At 47.7% G+C, this 16,822-nt stretch overlaps 1 protein-coding gene across 3 annotated transcripts in view; it reads left to right on the forward strand.

Moving 5' to 3' along the window:
• Nucleotides 1–15,804, forward strand: part of FASTKD1 (FAST kinase domains 1) — a 677,639-nt gene extending 661,835 nt beyond the window's left edge. For all 3 annotated transcript variants that reach the window (XM_069616163.1, XM_069616165.1, XM_069616164.1), the window contains one exon: nt 15,641–15,804. In XM_069616163.1, the coding sequence (XP_069472264.1) occupies nt 15,641–15,739 (99 nt within the window). In that variant the 3' untranslated portion in view covers nt 15,740–15,804. The remainder of the gene's footprint in view (nt 1–15,640) is intronic.
• The last annotated feature ends 1,018 nt before the right edge of the window (nt 15,805–16,822 follow it).

The raw sequence follows: 16,822 nt of genomic DNA on the forward strand, positions 1-16,822 counted from the left end.
GTTACCCTGAGGAGGGGCCCCACGCAGTCACGCAAAGGTGTAGGTGGGGAACAAACTAAGGGATGGTGGGTAAGTGTGCCTTCCAGGTGGTAAGAGAGGAGCCTATTAAGATGTGGCCCTTTCTTGGAAATATGTAAAGGAACCGCTGTGCTCACTTTGACACCATTATCTATCTGGCATTTATTGACACCTGGAAGGGCACTGTTCAATAAGAGCATGGCCGGAGACATTGGGATATACATACGAAAAGAGATGCACTATTTATCATTGACTCCCGCTCACACAGGGCATCAATATTTGCACATCAACAAAATGGGGGATATATTTCCTGATGGCAGTTTAAATATACTCCAGTTAACGCTAGGATTGGTTACCCGAGTATAGCAACACTACACTAAGATGTGCAACTTTGCAAATTTGCTATTGGTTTGCAATGACTGAGACAAAAAAGGCTTAGAGGAAATGGGAGGAGCTGGGTCTTCCTATATCAGACACATTGTGGCTACTGTCCTGCGAGCAAACTAAAACAATGTGAGTTAATTCCTAGGTTTCAGCTAGTACATTATAAGTAAGGCTCCCGGTTTCCCCTTTTTACTGATTTTCACCCATATGTAAAAATGGAAATCACGCTTTACTTTCAATTTATTTATTTTAAAATAATGGAAAAAACGGTGGACATGCTTAGCTTTCCAAGTAGTCCTTTTTTCCATGATGGATAATGGCTGTTTTAGGACAATGACTGTTCAAAGTAACACAACGGTAGGTTGTAAACAGAAATGAATTCTCGATGAAGTTGTTTAAATGGCTGCAGATCGAACAAACCTTAAATCGAACATCAAACATACACATACAGACATATTGTATAACTCACGTAAAACTTAAAGACCTGGTATTACAAATATGCCTGACTGCAGATGGATTTGACGTGCAAAAAAACTTCATTTGTTTACTGTATGTTTGTATTTATGCATGTCATTTCCAAATATACACGTTTTCATTTGAGTAAATCTGTAAAACGTACCAATTGCAACTTTAAAAACAAAAGTAGATGAATACAGAAAAAATAACCAAAACTAAATATGCATAAATACAGATGGAAACAGTGCCAAAATGAACTGTAAAACTGTGAGCCTTAGTTATGAATTATAATTTCTCAATTTAACATTACGCACACGTTTATCATAAAAGGTTTGCAAATATATTTCGTTGACTTCCCAGCTCTAAAGATTAATGTAGCGAAGTCAGTGCTCTTCCCACTTAATGACTACAACGGGCCGTTTGCTGATGGCTTTCAATGGCACATGGTGCACACCAGGTACCTAGGTATAGAAATTGCACGATCCTCAGAAGAACTGTATAAGCGCAACTATGTGAAAGAACTTGAGGAGGCTCGGTCTGTGCTAGATAGGGGGATGGAGTTGCCTCTCAACCTATACGGAAGGATATCGCTAGTCAAGATTGTGTTGCTGCCAAGGTTTCTTTGAGGTGTTTCTCAATGTGCCGCTGGTGGTACCAGAGGCATATTCCCGCCGGATACCGTCGGAGACCTCGTGATTTATTTGGGCTGGGAAGCAGGCACGTTTGTCCTGGGAACAACTGACAGCAGCGCTAGATAAAGGGACACTGGGGCTGCCTAACTTTGAGACATACTATAACGTAGCCCATGCAGGATTCTTGATATATTGGTTTGGAAGCAGTATAGACTGGAGGCATGTGGAGGTTGAGGAGGCTCTTGCAGCACCATATCTATTACACGCGATTGAGCTAACGGCTCCTGATAGGTCGCCTAGAACGGGGAACATGGTAGACTTAACCTGCAGGTCATGGGTCCGAATAGAGGGGAAGGCAAAGGGAGAATTCATCTACTCCCCCAAACTCCTTATTATACACATCCTGGGTGTCCCCTTGACAGGTGAACCAGGATATATTCACTGTATGAAACATCTGGGCATATTGTGCTTTCAGGACCTTTTCCCGGAAGGACAGTTTATAACAGTGGATGAGATACGTAATAGAGGGATGTTCACATCACTGGATCCGTTTCTGTATTTTAGGCTACGACAGACTCTGAGAGACATGCTCCCGACCTTTCCTAAGGAACCAGGGATGGTGCCTATAAAGATGGGATGTTGGAACGGGTAGATGCTAAGAGTACTATATCCACATTATATGGCATGGTGCAGATTGTCCGGGTAAAATGGGTGTTCTCCCAGAAAAAGTGGGAGACCTCACTGGGGGAAATCTATCTCAGAAGAGATGCAGAGATATTGCTGTGCACAAACGCTAAAGATTGCCTTTAACTGTCGATTTAAGCTGATTCATTTGAAGTACTTACATCAGTTTTACTATACACCAGAGAGATTACATAGATTCTTCCCAGACACCTCAGACGCTTGTACATGTTGTGCCACCACAACAGCGGACTTTATACACGCGTCATGGGGCTGCCCATGGTATGGTGATTTTGGGAGGAGGTTTTTCGGATAATGAGCTAGATCATAGGGGAAAAGATGGAGCAGGCTGTAGATGTCGCCCATCTCACACAGAGTGAGAAGACTGGTGGGGCTGTTGCTACTGTTGGCTAAGAGTAGAGGGGCAATGGTGTGGTGTAGGGCACAGGGTCCCATGGTGTGTGATGAATGAAGGAGGACATTCTCTATTGCAATGAGATGGCATTTGAAAACGGAAGACTAGTACACTGAGTGCTAAACCCAAAGATATATGGGATCCCTATAAGCATTATCTGGTTGCACAAGCTCAAAAGGAAGGAAACCAATCCAATCATGTTTGAGGGATGACCGGAGAGAAGGCCCTACATTCAACAACGTGGAGGGTAAACACAGAACCAAAAAACACACTCGGGGACTGGGTGTGGGTAGATGACCTGTGACTGTGCCCCATCATATAAAAAACCCTCACATTCCCACCAATTATATGCCTATCACTACGGATCCCTTTCTCTTGAAAATTCTTGACCGTGCTGCCTATATCCAAATTCAAAGATACCTCGAAGACAATAATCTACTAGGCCTCCGACAGTCTGGCTTCAGACCCAGTCACAGTACTGAGATGGCTCTGTTAGATCTAAAGATTCAGATGGGTGAATGGAAAGATAAAGGCAATCCGGCATCCTCCTTCTGTTAGACCTATCAGCAGTCTTTGACCTGATAGACCATAAAATCCTGACTAGACACTTCACCTCAGCAGCTTCCTTCTCGCCAAGTGCTGCTAGCTGGATTCAATCCTTCCTCTCTAATAGAACCACTATGGTCTTTGCGCCCTCAGCTTCCGCGCCACCTGTTCCCATCCACTGTGGAGTTCCGCAAGGCTCTTGTGTATCGCCGACGCTCTACAATATATTTACTAAGCTCCTCTTTGACCGTCTTGACAATCTGGGTGCCACCTGCACTTCTTATGCGGATGACACCCAGATCCTCATCACGCTCACTGGCTGCTACACTTAAGACACTAAAATGATAAACAACATCTATCTAGACATCCAAGCTTGGATGGCCACGCACCGTCTTTATTTAAACGACGACAAGACTGAACCTCTGATCATTGGTTCCCAAGCTCGCTTAAACAAATTAGACAAACGCTACTCTGCATTTATCGTTGATGGGAACACCATAAAAGTCCCGAGCAAAGTCAAAACGCTGGGGGTCTTCCTAGACTCTGCTCTTTCGCTAAAAAAAACAAGTTAACACCACAGCCTCATTCACTGCCTACTCTAATAAACTCATAAATGCCTGCAAACCGTTCTTATCCATCAACAGTTGCATTACACTAGCTAGAGCTTTGATACTCTCGAAGCTAGATTATTGTAATACCCTATTCCTTAGGTTATCCGCATGTAAACTAAACAAACTTCAAGTTCTTCAGAACAATGCCTTATGATCGGCTCTAAATATCCCTCGCTCCAGTCACATCTCATCCTTCAGAAGAGAAGCACTTTAGCTACCCATACACAACAGAATCACACTATGGTCGCTACTCATTACCCACAAGTGTCTCTCTAATACGGCCCCGAAAAACCTGACAGATACATTCTCTAGACATCAGTCAAACAGACCCACCAGATCTAACTACCTCACCCAACTCTCCATCCCTAAATACAACTTAAAAACGGCAGGAGGATCCAGTTTCCCAGTGCTAGCTGCCAAGTGCTGGAACTCCCTCCCGCCAGATATTAGAGCAGAACCATCTTTTTGGTCTTTCAGAGCCAAGACTAAGACAGACTAAATTCTGCCTCGTAGCCCAAACGCCTATCTAGCACAGCTAACACTCCTGTTACACCACTTATGGTATTTATCTGCATTGTATTTATCTGCACGGACAAACTGTACGCTTAATGTTGCGCCTGTACCTATAGATATTGTAACAAATGTATATTCAACTGTAAATTTGATTTTTTTTTTTTTGCATCTCTGTAATAACCTTGTGTTTCTGTTTATAAGGTGATCTGTATATATGAATGTCCGCTGAATCTGATTCTTTGTAAAAACGTATTGTTTTTGTCTGTAAGGTGATCTGTAACCCACCATGTACCGAAGCATAAGCGCCCCCTTGGGTGAGGTGTGCTATATAAGTAAATAAATCAGACTAAAGATTTTGTCGAAGATATCCTGGGAGACAAAAAAGCCGCCAGCCAGTTCATCACCATCTTAAAGTCTGTCCAGAGAAGAATCCAACCTTCACTGGAGACACGCAATCAAACACGGGCAGTAAACCCGTGGGTAGAAAAAACGTTTCCGCCTAGCGCCATCTGACCCTTTATATATCGGGGGCAACTTAAGCCTGATTAGCTCGTTGTCACAAATACCCGAATGAGGGCAGATACACCAGTAGCCTCTTCAGAGGTTCCCCCCAGATAAGGAGAGCAAGAAGCTCTACACCATGGGAAGGAAAGATGCAACTTCCGCAGCGTTTCAAACGAGGATCACCAACAATTCCACACTGTTGGCGAGCTATGATTGCCATAAATGGGATGAGATTGCTGCCCTCATTGACTCTGCTCCAGAACCTTTAAAGTCTAGACTTGCCCTAGTCACAGCAGAAGGCAAAGCCACTACCAGCTGCGTTCTCAAGAACAACCTTGATGCTGCAAATAATGCAGGCTTTATTATTGCCGAAGGAACCATTATCAAGCGCCATACTAGGTTACGCCAGTCTGGCTTTAAGCTTGAGACCCAGGCAACGTTACACAACATGCCAGTGGAACCAACCGTTTTTTTTCGGCAAAGCCGTAGAGGACGCTCTGAAATCAGCCAAAGAGGAATATGATACCCTCAAATCCCTTGGGCAACTGACTAATAAACAATCTGGCCAGAGGGGCGGGAACAATTTTCGCCGTTTTCGTGGCCAAAATTCCCAAGGAGGCTCCGGATACGGACAAAGTCAAAATTCATCATGGAACAACAACCATGGTCAAGCGTCCCAAGTTTACCGAAGAGGCCAGCGCAGATCCCGTGGTCGGGGAAGAGCCTCCACATCTAGAGGTGGAGGAACACCTCCCAAACAATGGCAGCTCGCTACAGGTCCCCTCCCATGCCTCTCCAGTAGGGGTACGGATTTCATACTTCACCCACGCATGGGAGGGACTAACCACAGACAAGTGGGTGCTATCAACAGTAGCATGAGGTTATTGCATGGAGCTCCTCGAAAAACCATCAAACCATCCCTTGCGCCAAAGGAAGACAACAAAGGAAGAACAGCTCATCCAGATGGAAGAAGTCAATGCACTATTCCTCAAAGACGCCATCGAGATTGTGCCGTCCAATGAGGTAAACCATGGTATGTATTCAACATACTTCCTTGTGCCAAAAAAAATCTAACTATGCACCCAGTATTAGACATACACCCAGCAAACACTTATGTAAAGCCACAAAAATTCAGCATGACAACGCTACAGGAGGTAATCCCCCTGCTAAAGCGGGGGGATTGCATGGCAACACTGGATATGAAAGATGCCTATTTTCATATTTCAATGTTCCCAGCACACAGAAGCCTCTTGCGGTTCAAAGTAGCAAACCAGCACTACCAATTCAAGGTGCTACCCTTTGGAATAGCTTCAGAGCCAAGGGCATTCACCAAGGTACTGGCGGTGCACCGGTGCAGGGAGGCAATCCCAGTGTACCCCTACCTGGACGACTGGCTGTTCACAATAGAAACACCCCATCTTTGCAAACAAAAAAAAGCAAAGAACCATAAACCTTCTCTTCCAATTGGGCTGCTCAATAAACGAGAAAAAGTCAAGTCTTGTACCAAACACAACAAAACAATTCCTAGGAGCTGTCTTGGATACAAGAACAGGCTTAGCCTTTCCATCCATCGAAAGAGTGCAGAACATGCTTCAGCAAATTCCCCAGTATCAAGCCGGTCTCCAGAAAAGCATATGCAAAGCAATGCGTTTGCTAGGCATGATGGCATTGTGCATATATCTAGTCCCACACACACGTCGGCGCATGCGACCGATGCAGGAGTGGTTGGTAAAACAGTGGTCTCAGGCAAGCAGTCAGTGGGACGATCTAGTGGTCGTTTCGACAACACTAGTTCAGAACCTACGCTGGTGGTCAAGAGAAAACCTGTTAAAGGGAAAACCCTTCCATGATCAGCAAGCGCAATCGATCGTTACAACAGTCGCATCACTCTCCGGGTGGGGGGCTCATTACCTTCACCATACAGCACATGGTCTGTGGATTCACATCACAGCATAGAACCATATCAACCTGCTGGAACTACTAGCAGTATTCAAAGCACTTCAAGCATTCGAAGTGCAACTGACAAACCAGTCGATTCAAATTCTAACAGACAGAACCACTGCAATGTTCGAGGGGATTGGGTCCTCCGACGTATTCCATATCTATGACATGTAATCACCACAGCTTTGCTGCTTTGGAAAATCTTCGGCGTCTGCGTCGATACGCCGTCCTCGAGGACCTCCTCCGACGGCCGACGTCACTGGATGTTATAATGTTATAAGTAGGACGCACAACACCCGTAGCCTCAGTTCCGTTCTTTCCGCGAACGTGTTCGCTTCGGAGATCTCAGCGCACCTCGGCTCTTTGGAGTTTCTGTTCTTTTCCTTGGTTCTTCGAACCTGTTCGTATTGTGCAGTATATTCTTCGTGAAGATGTCTACCTCGTCTTCCACCCCGCAACCGGGCTTTAAGAAGTGCGGGGACTGTGGGTCCAAGATGTCGGTGACGGACACGCACGACGCCTGCCTCTGGTGCCTTGGGGAGGCCCATGACACGGATGACTGTGTCGACTGCCAGTCGCTCACGTCCAAAGCCTTGCGGGAGCGCAAGAAGAAGTTAGCGGTAGGTAAGGTGTCCAAGCCACGGAAGTCGAGGTCTGCAGGGCTTTCGATGGACGATTTGAGGGGCGACTCTCCGCGTCGTTGTTGGAAGTCCAGTGGGTCTCTGTCCCGGAGTCGGTCCTGCCACTCCTCTGCCTCTTCGAGGCACTCCCGGAAGCGCCGCCATCGGTCGCCTTCCCCGTCCTCATCCGAGGACTCCGCCCTTCGGCGGGTCGCTTACCCCACCAAGCATGTGACGCCGAAGGAATGGGCTTCCTTCGGGAAGAAAACGTTGGCGATTCTGGAATCGCAGGGCACTGGTCCGTCCGTGCCTCCGAGTGGGGTCTGTCGTGATCGGTCGAGAGACACTGCTCGCACGCCTTCGGGCTCGGGTGGTGGGTACGATTTCACGGGAGAGGTCCCGCTCGGACAAGGGGAATCGTTCTCGTCATGCCCGTTCCAGGTCCCGGTCCTCGACGCGCTTGAGACCGTGTGCACCTGTGGTGTCTTCGAGGAAGACGTTGGCGCCGGTGGCGCCAAGGTCATCGACGGACTCTTTTGAGGCCCAGCCTCCGAAGAAGTCGTCGGCGCCCAGGCTGTCGAGGGACACGCTCGGGGTTCCGGCCTCGAGCACTGTGTCGACGCCATCAATGCTGTCGGCACCGCGTTCAGCGTCGACGCCGATTCTTTTGACACCCTCGACACCTTTCGAGGCTGTTTCAATAGGGGTTCCCCAGAGCTTGGTGGAAAAAAAGGCTCTGGCAAAGGTCAAGCATGGCTTTGTTCCACATTCTGTGCCTTCTTAACGGCAGCTTGAGTTTGTTTCAGAGGTGGATGAGGGCTCTCATGATGGCATGGTTCCGGATACGGTGCCGGACGAGATTCTCTCGGGCCATAGCCAAATTGAGGCCCTGCGGCAGTCCCTGCACGATGCCAGTGGGCTGGACACCTCTCCGGAGGTGGAGTTTTGTAGGCCTGAGCCTGGCACTCATGCCGGCTCCTCGTACTGGTGCCTTATGTCCAGGGTCACCGAGCACTTGGGATGGTCTGCTCCCACAGGGGATTTTCTTCAGGATGACCTTACGGATATCCTCGACCAAAGTCCACCAACTGACCCGGTACTGCCATTCCATATGGCTCTACAGAGGAGGGTGGCGGTGGCTTGGACTGCTCCGGAGAGTCTCCTGGCAGTGGGCAAGTCTTTGCCGCGAAAATACTACCCAGCCAGTAGTGACCCCTGCTACTTGACCAAGCACCCCACTCCGGAGAGTTTGGTGGTGCAGGCGGCTACGGCTCCGGCAAAGCAGGCGTCGTATCCTACCATCCCTCCTGATAAGGACGACAAGCGTTTTGACGGCTGGGCGAAGAAAGTGTTTTCTTCAGGGGGTATGGCACTTCAAGCGGCCAACTCTGTTTGTGCCTTGTCACGTTTCACGCACTCTGTGGAACTGTGTTTCCTTTGTGGCTAAACATATTCCCGAAGGGGACGAACAGGATGGTTTCCTTGCCATGGTTCAGGATGGCAAGGATGCCATGTGTGAGGCCGTTCAGTCGGGTTTGGACATGGCAGATTGCGTCAGCCGGTCCATGGCGGCGAGCACCGTGATACGCAGGTTTGCGTGGTTGCGGAAGTCGGGGTTTGCTCCTGATGTGCAGGCACGGCTCCTCAACATGCCCTTTGACGGGGAGCATCTTTTTGGCAGCAAGGCTGACGAGAGCCTTGAGAGGTTGCAGACCTCCAAAGCTGCAGCGAAGTCGTTGGGAGCTGCAGTTCGCCGACCTCTGCCTTTTCGTCCTAGAGGACAGCAATGGAGGGGAGGTTCCTTTCATTATTACTCATCTTTGATAAAGCGAGAGCAGCTTCTAGTCAAAGGGGTCACCGTAGGAGTGCCAGAGGTGGAAAACAAGGTACTCGAGGTGCCAAGGCCGCTCGCACTGTTGCCTCTTTGCCCTCAGGCAATGCTGCAGCCGCTTCAGCTCAGTCATGAGGCCATGTCCCTTGGTTCGCCGGTTGGGGGAAGGCTGGTGCAGCATCTTGCAGAGTGGCACGTCATTACTTCAGATGTGTGGGTTCTGGAGATCATAACCCACAGCTACTGTCTTCCTTTTCGGCAGAGGCCTCTAGACAATCCACCGGGGAATCTCTCTTTGAAGAGTACGGATCTGCTCCTTGCGCAAGAAATTCAATCCCTGCTGGAGAAAGGCGCCATAGAACTGGTGCCTGTAGCGGAGAGGAACAAGGGATGGTATTCCCCTTATTTTTTTATTTCCAAGACGGGGGATTGAGACCCATCATGGACTTGCGCGGTTTGAACAAACTCCTCCGGAAGGACAAGTTCAAGATGGCTACTCTCTCTCAAGTCTTCCAGGCCCTTCAACTTCAGGACTGGTTGGTGTCTCTCGACCTCAAGGACGCTTATTTTCATGTGCCGATACATCCAAAGCACAAGAAGTACCTGAGGTTCGCGGTTGGTGACTCGCACTTTCAGTTTCGGGTCCTGCCGTTCGGATTGACCTCCGCCCGAGGGTCTTCACCAAGCTCATGCTAGTGGTGGCAGCGCACCTCAGGAAAGGGGGGGATTCTCGTCTACCCCTACCTGGACGATTGGTTGATCAGGGCGCGCTCTCCCGAGCAAGTCCTGGATCGTCTGTCAGTCACCTGCCACTCCCTCCACAAGCTGGGCTTCTCCCTCAACTTAAAGAAGTCCCATTTGACACCAACTCAGAGGCTCCAGTACATCGCACCAGTGCTCGACACGTCCCTGGGACAGTTTTTTTCCTCCCCAGATGAGGGCTCATCACATTCAGCAGATGGTGCACAGGTTTCAGCTTGACCAGAGTCTCCCAGCATTCGAGTTCTTGAGATTGCTCGGCCTCATGGCATCCTGCGTTCTTCTGGTGCCAGAGGCCAGGTTGCTCATGAGATCTTTGCAATGGGCACTCAAGCTCCAGTGGTCTCAGTCCTCCGGCAGGATGTCGGACCCTGTTCAGGTGCTGTCCTCGGTCGCCCAGGACCTTCTGTGGTGGGCCGTCGAAGACAATCTGATGAAGGGGGCTCCATTTTGGCTACCCTGGCTGACGATCGTGACTGACGCATCCCTCACGGGATGGGGAGCTCATGCCAACGAGTTGACAGTCAGCGGTCGTTGGTCTCCGTCGGAGTCCAGACTCCATATCAATCTTTTGGAGCTGAGGGCCGTCAGCCTAGCCCTGACGGCTTTTCTGCCGACTGTGCAAGGGAAGAATGTCCTGATCCTGACGGACAACACGGTGGCCATGCACTACCTCAACAAAAAGTGGGGGCATGGTCACTTTCTGTGCAGGGAGGTGATTCAGCTCTGGTTCTGAGCAATCCAGCAGGAAGTTTCAATCTCAGCAGTTCATCTGGTCGGAGACGAAAACGATACGGCGGACGCTGTGAGCAGGCAGAGCGTGATCTCTCGCGAGTCGGAGTTGGCTCAGGAGATTCTCCTGGAGATATTCGCCATTTGGGGGACCCCTCAAGAAGATCTCTTTGCCTCCAGTGTCAACCAGAAGTGCGAGAGGTTCTGCTCGCAGGAATTTCCTCCAAAAGGAGCCTTAGGAGACACGTTCATGGTGGAGTGGTCATTCCCACTGCTGTACGAGTTTCCTCCAGTCCCCGTCATCCTGCAAGTACTGCAGAGGTTACGGAGGTTCGGTTCCCGGATGATCCTCATTGCTCTGGCGTGGCCCGGAGGACGTGGTACCCGGACCTTCTCGACTTGTCCATCTGCCCTCCACGTCGTCTTCCCTACCGAGACGATCTGCTCTCACGGGAGGAGGGTCAGGTTCTCCATCCAGAGGTCAGATCCCTCAACCTTCACGCTTGGTTTCTGAAAGGTTGAGGTATAAGGATTGGGACCTCCCTGAAGACGTGATGGAGGTGTTGCTCTCGGCCAGACGGCCAGCAACAAAGTCCCTGTACTGTTGCCGTTGGCGTAAGTTCTGCGACTGGTGCAGGGTTAAGAATGTGGATCCTTTTGTATGTGACATTACCATGGTTCTGTCTTTTTTGCTTTATTTGGCCCACAGGGGCTTGCAAGTGGGTACCATTAAAGGTTACCTGGCGGCGCTGTCCATATTTAAGCGCTCGTAAAAAGAGTGTTCCTATTTTAAAATTCCTTTAATTTCTCAGTTTCTGAAAGGGCTCACTAATGTGTTCCCTCCGTCACCTTTCCAGGTGCCCGGTTGGGATTTGACCTTGTTCTCAAGTTTCTGATGTGTGCTCAGTTTGAACCTTTGCATTCATGCCCTTTGAGACTGTTAACTCTTAAAACTGTATTTTTGGTTGCAGTCACTTCCGCTCGCAAAGTGAGTGAGTTACAGGCACTTTCAGTTAAGCCACCCTTCACTGTATTTCATAAGGACAGGGTTGTCCTTATAGTTCGTCCTTCTTCATTTAGGCCAGAAGGTTGGTCTTCCGGCGTTTTATCCTCCTCCACATCCTGATAAGGAAGAGGAGAGGCTCCATAGGCTTGATCCTAGGAGAGCGTTAAGCTTTTATGTCACGCATGTCCCGGGTCAGAGTGGACGATCAACTCTTCATTGGTTACGCTGGAAAGCGTTTGGGACAATTGCGACAAAACAGAATTTGTCTTGCTGGATTATTTTGGCTATCTCCGAGTGGTACCGCTTGGTGGGTAAGGACCCACCGGTCGGCTTACGGGCCCATTCTACCAGGGGTATGGCTGTCTCTACTGCCCTACAGAGGGGTGTTCTTATTCGTAACATCTGTGATGCAGCCACCTGGGCTTCGGTACATACTTTTGTACGTCACTACTCCCTCGATTCCATCCGCGGGCAGGATCTGGCCTTTAGCAAGGCGGTCCTTTACTCCGCAATTTGATTGGGCATTCTAAATTTCTGTTTTCTAAATTCTTTTCCCACCATCTTGCATTGGTACTGCTTTGGGAGTCTGTCATAGATATGGAATACGTCGGAGGACCCAATCCCCTCGAAGAACAAGTTACTCTCTTACCTGGTAACGTTCTTTCGATGAGATGGTCCGACGACGTATTCCATATCGCTCCCTCCCTGCCTTCCCCGCTACAGAATTTCTTATGCGATTGCAGCTTACGTTTCTGCAAGGCTTTGTGTGTCAGACTGGCAGAAGACTGGTGCCACATGTTCTGGGGAAAAAACTACAACTGAGGCTACGTGCGTCGTGCATCCTACTTATAACATCCAGTGCCGTCGGAGGAGGTCCTCGAGGGCGGCGTATCGAAATCATTGACGCAGGATGCAGACGCCGAAGATTTTCCGAAGCAGCACAGCTGTGGTGATTACATGTCATAGATATGGAATACATCGTCGGACCATACCATCGAAAGAACCTTACCAGGTAAGAGAGTAACTTGTTCTTCTATGTCAACAAACGGGGGGGGGGGCACACACTCTCCAAGTCTGTCCAAGTTAGCGCAGAAAATATGGAAATGGACACTCAGAAGGGGGATGTCCCTATCCTCTCAGCATGTTCCAATGGTACTCAACACTCTAACAAACTCTCTGAGCAGAGATCCCCTACCAGAGGAACACGAGTGGCAACTAGACCCAAGTGTCATAGACCACATCTTCTCTCAGTGGGGCTACCCCACACTAGGCTTGTCTGCTACAGGAGAAAACACGCAATTCCCAGACTTCGCGTCCAGGTTCCCCGAGCCAGACTCCAAGGGGAACACACTATGGATTAACTGGCCAGGGACATTTGCATACGTCTCCCCCCGCCCCCGACTCCATTAATGAGCAGAATAGTGAACAAGATGCACAGAGAACAGATAACGCTCATCCTAGTTGCTCCCATCCGGGCGAGACTGCCGTGGTATCCACATCTGCTCAAGCTGGCGATGTGCAATCCCATCAAACTCTCTTGTCAAACCAACCAGTTAACCCAACACGGGGGGACAACAGTGCGTCCTCAACCACACTCAATGAACTTGGCAGCATGGCTCCTGAGAGTTCTGGCACCTTAATCTACCACAGCAGTGTATGGATATCCTCAAGGAGGCACGAAAACCAAACACTGGACATTGTTATTTTGACAAGTGGAGGAGATTTGTAATTTGGTGCCAGTCTAAACAAATTATCCCCATAGAATGTACTCCTTCACACATTCTAAATTATATGCTCCACTTGTTAAATTTGGGGTTAGTATTCAACTCCATAAAGGTCCACCTGGCAGCTTTATCAGCATATACCACCTCTCAAAGTAGAGTATTGTGGTGAAGATTCCAGTCATTAAGGCATTCATGGAGGGAGTAAAAAGACTGCACCCTCCAATTTCGAACCCACCGCCAGGATGGGATCTCAATCTAGTACTTGCAAAGCTAATGGGGGCCCCCATTCAAGCCTACGCATAAGTCAAGTCTTAAACACCTGACATACAAGACTGACTTGTTAGTGGCTATTACTTTCATAAGAAGAGTTGGTGAATTGCAAGCATTGTCAGTGCAGGACCCTTTCTTTATCATTCATAAAGATAAATTGGTTTTACGTACTCATCCTAGGTTCTCCCCTAAATTCATTTCCAAATTCCACATGAACCAATCCATTGAGCTTACTGCTTTCTTTCAGAATCCAACTAGCTCGGCTGAAGTAAAACTCCACACACTGGATGTGAGGCGGGCGGTCCTTTACTACGTAAACAAGACCAGGCAGCTTAGGAAAACAGACCAACTGGTTGTCTCTGTAGAACCAGGCCGAGAAGGAGATCGCATTTCCAAGAATACCATCTCCAGATGGATAGTCAGATGTATACAATTGTGCGATTCATCATCAAACAAGACACTGCCTTTTACACCAAGAGCTCACTGCACACGGAGCACAGGAGCTACTCTGGCTTTTATCGCAAATGTCCCCTTAGACAGCATTTGCAAAGCAGTTACATGGAGCTCAGTACACACTTTCACTCAGCACTACTGCATTGACACCCATTCGAAAGCAGATACACAGGTGGGACAAGCAGTTCTAAAACATCTATTTGCCGCTGCTCCTTCTCACGACCCACCACCTTCTCTTAACACGGCTCGCTAATCTATACATAGCATGTGCATAGATGTTATGTGAGCTTTCTGTTATCTATGTGCTTGGATACAACTGTACTCGCGCTACACTTCATGCAACCTCATGTCAGAGCAAAATAATCTGAGGGACCTCGACGCGTGAAGGACCGTGGGTAAAATGGACGTCCCAGCAGGGATACTATTACTGGCACGCCCTGTCGACTTACCTTTTTGAGTTTCGAAAACCAGAACTGTAATACTCTGCACCTTCCACTAGATGTCGGCCTATGCATATCATGTGAATCTAAGCAGGTGCTATATATAATTTGTTTAATAACTCATGGACCATGAACCAGGCAGGTGCTGGGAATCAGGGGGAAGGTTAATTTTTTATTTTATTGTTTAAATTGCCTGTGGACCAGGCAGTCCCAGTGGTTGTGCAAGAAACAACTTTTTGTAAATTACCTATTAGCTAAGGGCTGGGCGTCCATTTTAAAGGACTGGAATGAAGAAGTGTTCAGGCAAGGAATAGTTCATTTTACTTAGGGATTGAAGACTGTGCAGAGAAGCAGACTGGAGATAACATTTCAGATTTCTGTTTCTCAATGAGGAGTCTTTCATTTGGGTAAATGGTGCAATGCTACGTGGATGTAGAAGGGGTTCAGTTGCTGGGATTCCCTGGATTTTAGATGTACTGGCCACGTGAGTCTCCTGTTTCATCTCTTGAGTACTCATCAGGGTCGGACAGATTTCAGCCCTCAGTAACTCGGCACTGTTCCAAGACTGTTGGTCCTGTCTAATGATTTGATTAAAAGGAAGATTGTATTCGGTTTTTACTTCCTAAAGCAGAGGACGTATGCTCCATTCACTAGTCACTGCCCTTAACCATGCTGTAATCATGAGGTGCAAAGTGGATATCTGTAGCTGAACCGCCCGTTTCCAAAGCACAGAAGGTAAGATTTGGTACTGATATGATGGTGACGAAAGTTATGTCAAAGCACATTGTTTCATCTGAAGCAAGGACTTTAAAGAACATCTACATTTTGAGCCAGGAACTAGTGCAGTCTTCTGAGATGAGGGCCACACAGCCCCACATTTTTACTTCTCTATCATTGCGATTTGTCTACCATTTGGCCGAACCAACACCACATGTATGTGCAATGTATTTGTTTTTCATCATTTTCTTCTGATAACAAAAATTGATTATCGGACTATTGAGCAGCGTTCTTTGTTTATACTGTTACATTTCTAGAATATTTTGTTATAGAGATTAGCAGCAAATCATTCCAGTCCGATTTCACACACCATTTGCTCTGTTTCAGATTCCTCTTTTTGAATGGAATTCAATGGAGCTATCAACAAAAGATGCCTGGATGGAATATCTGAGGAAGAATATATTTGCAGAAGACATAAACTCATGAAGATATTTTTATAAAAAAGTAAATGAGTCTTTTTTAATTGCAAATAAAGTATATATTTTTGTGAATTTGTTGCGTTATTTTCGGTCAGTTTTAATGTAGCAGATGGCTAGGCATATTGCATGTATTCGTCTGTCATCAAGAAGGACTTCCCTTCACAAAAAGACTAATGGGGATTGTAACCATGCAGTGAAGGGCATGCATATATGTCCTATTTTTTCCTATGTAGATCATTCCGCCCTTGGGACTTAAGGCTTAACAATATTTCACATAAGATCTCATTATTGATACTGCATAACCAAAATTTCCAAAGGAGCCCAAGAGTAATGCTGTTTAATAGCCTACTATTATGTTATTTATTTCATTTGGCATTTATATAGCGCTCTATCATTGATATGACCTCAAAGCACTGGTAGGTTGAACGCCCTCTGGGACTGTAGTCCAGGTCAGTCGAGAGAGTAAGGTATCATAGGGTGCTTGGGTGCACCAATTATGTGCGCAGCTGATGCAATTGCCTGGTGGTAGCTGCATCCTAGCATTGGGTGTGGTGGTATTTCATGTCAGTTGAATGTTTACAGTCTGGAGCTTGTTTACCAAGACTGGGTTCTGGCTGCGTTAGGCCTGTGCAGGACGATTATATGGGCAGCTAGACCAATTTTCATGGAGTACAGCTGCGTTTCATCAGAATGTTGAGGTGTTGATGAAGAATTGTTCGTATGTGAGCAGCAAGGCCGAAATTGATCGAGGGGTGTAGCTGCGCTCTAATTGTGTGTTGGTGTATAGTAGAGAGTGAGCATGGTGATAGGAGAGGTGAGTGTCTGGGCAGAGGTTTTGATACATGTGGAGCCTTTTGAAAACACATCTATTTGGAAGACTTAAATCGATGGGCTGCTGGGCCTAGCAGTTTGGACAAGAAAAGCATAAGAGCACCAAAATTAACCGGACCAGTGGGTAGAGGCGCCTAAGAAGAACAGAAGAAACAAGTGACAGTTCTTCTCTTATAAGGTAGGTGTGGAATAGGCTTCCAATGGCTAGTTTGGAACCTAGAATCTGAATGCTGTATATGAAGGACGAATGTGGCCGAGC

This window comes from Ambystoma mexicanum, chromosome 9, assembly GCF_040938575.1.
Source record: "Ambystoma mexicanum isolate Mex_15411 chromosome 9, UKY_AmexF1_1, whole genome shotgun sequence".
NCBI lineage: Eukaryota > Metazoa > Chordata > Amphibia > Caudata > Ambystomatidae > Ambystoma > Ambystoma mexicanum.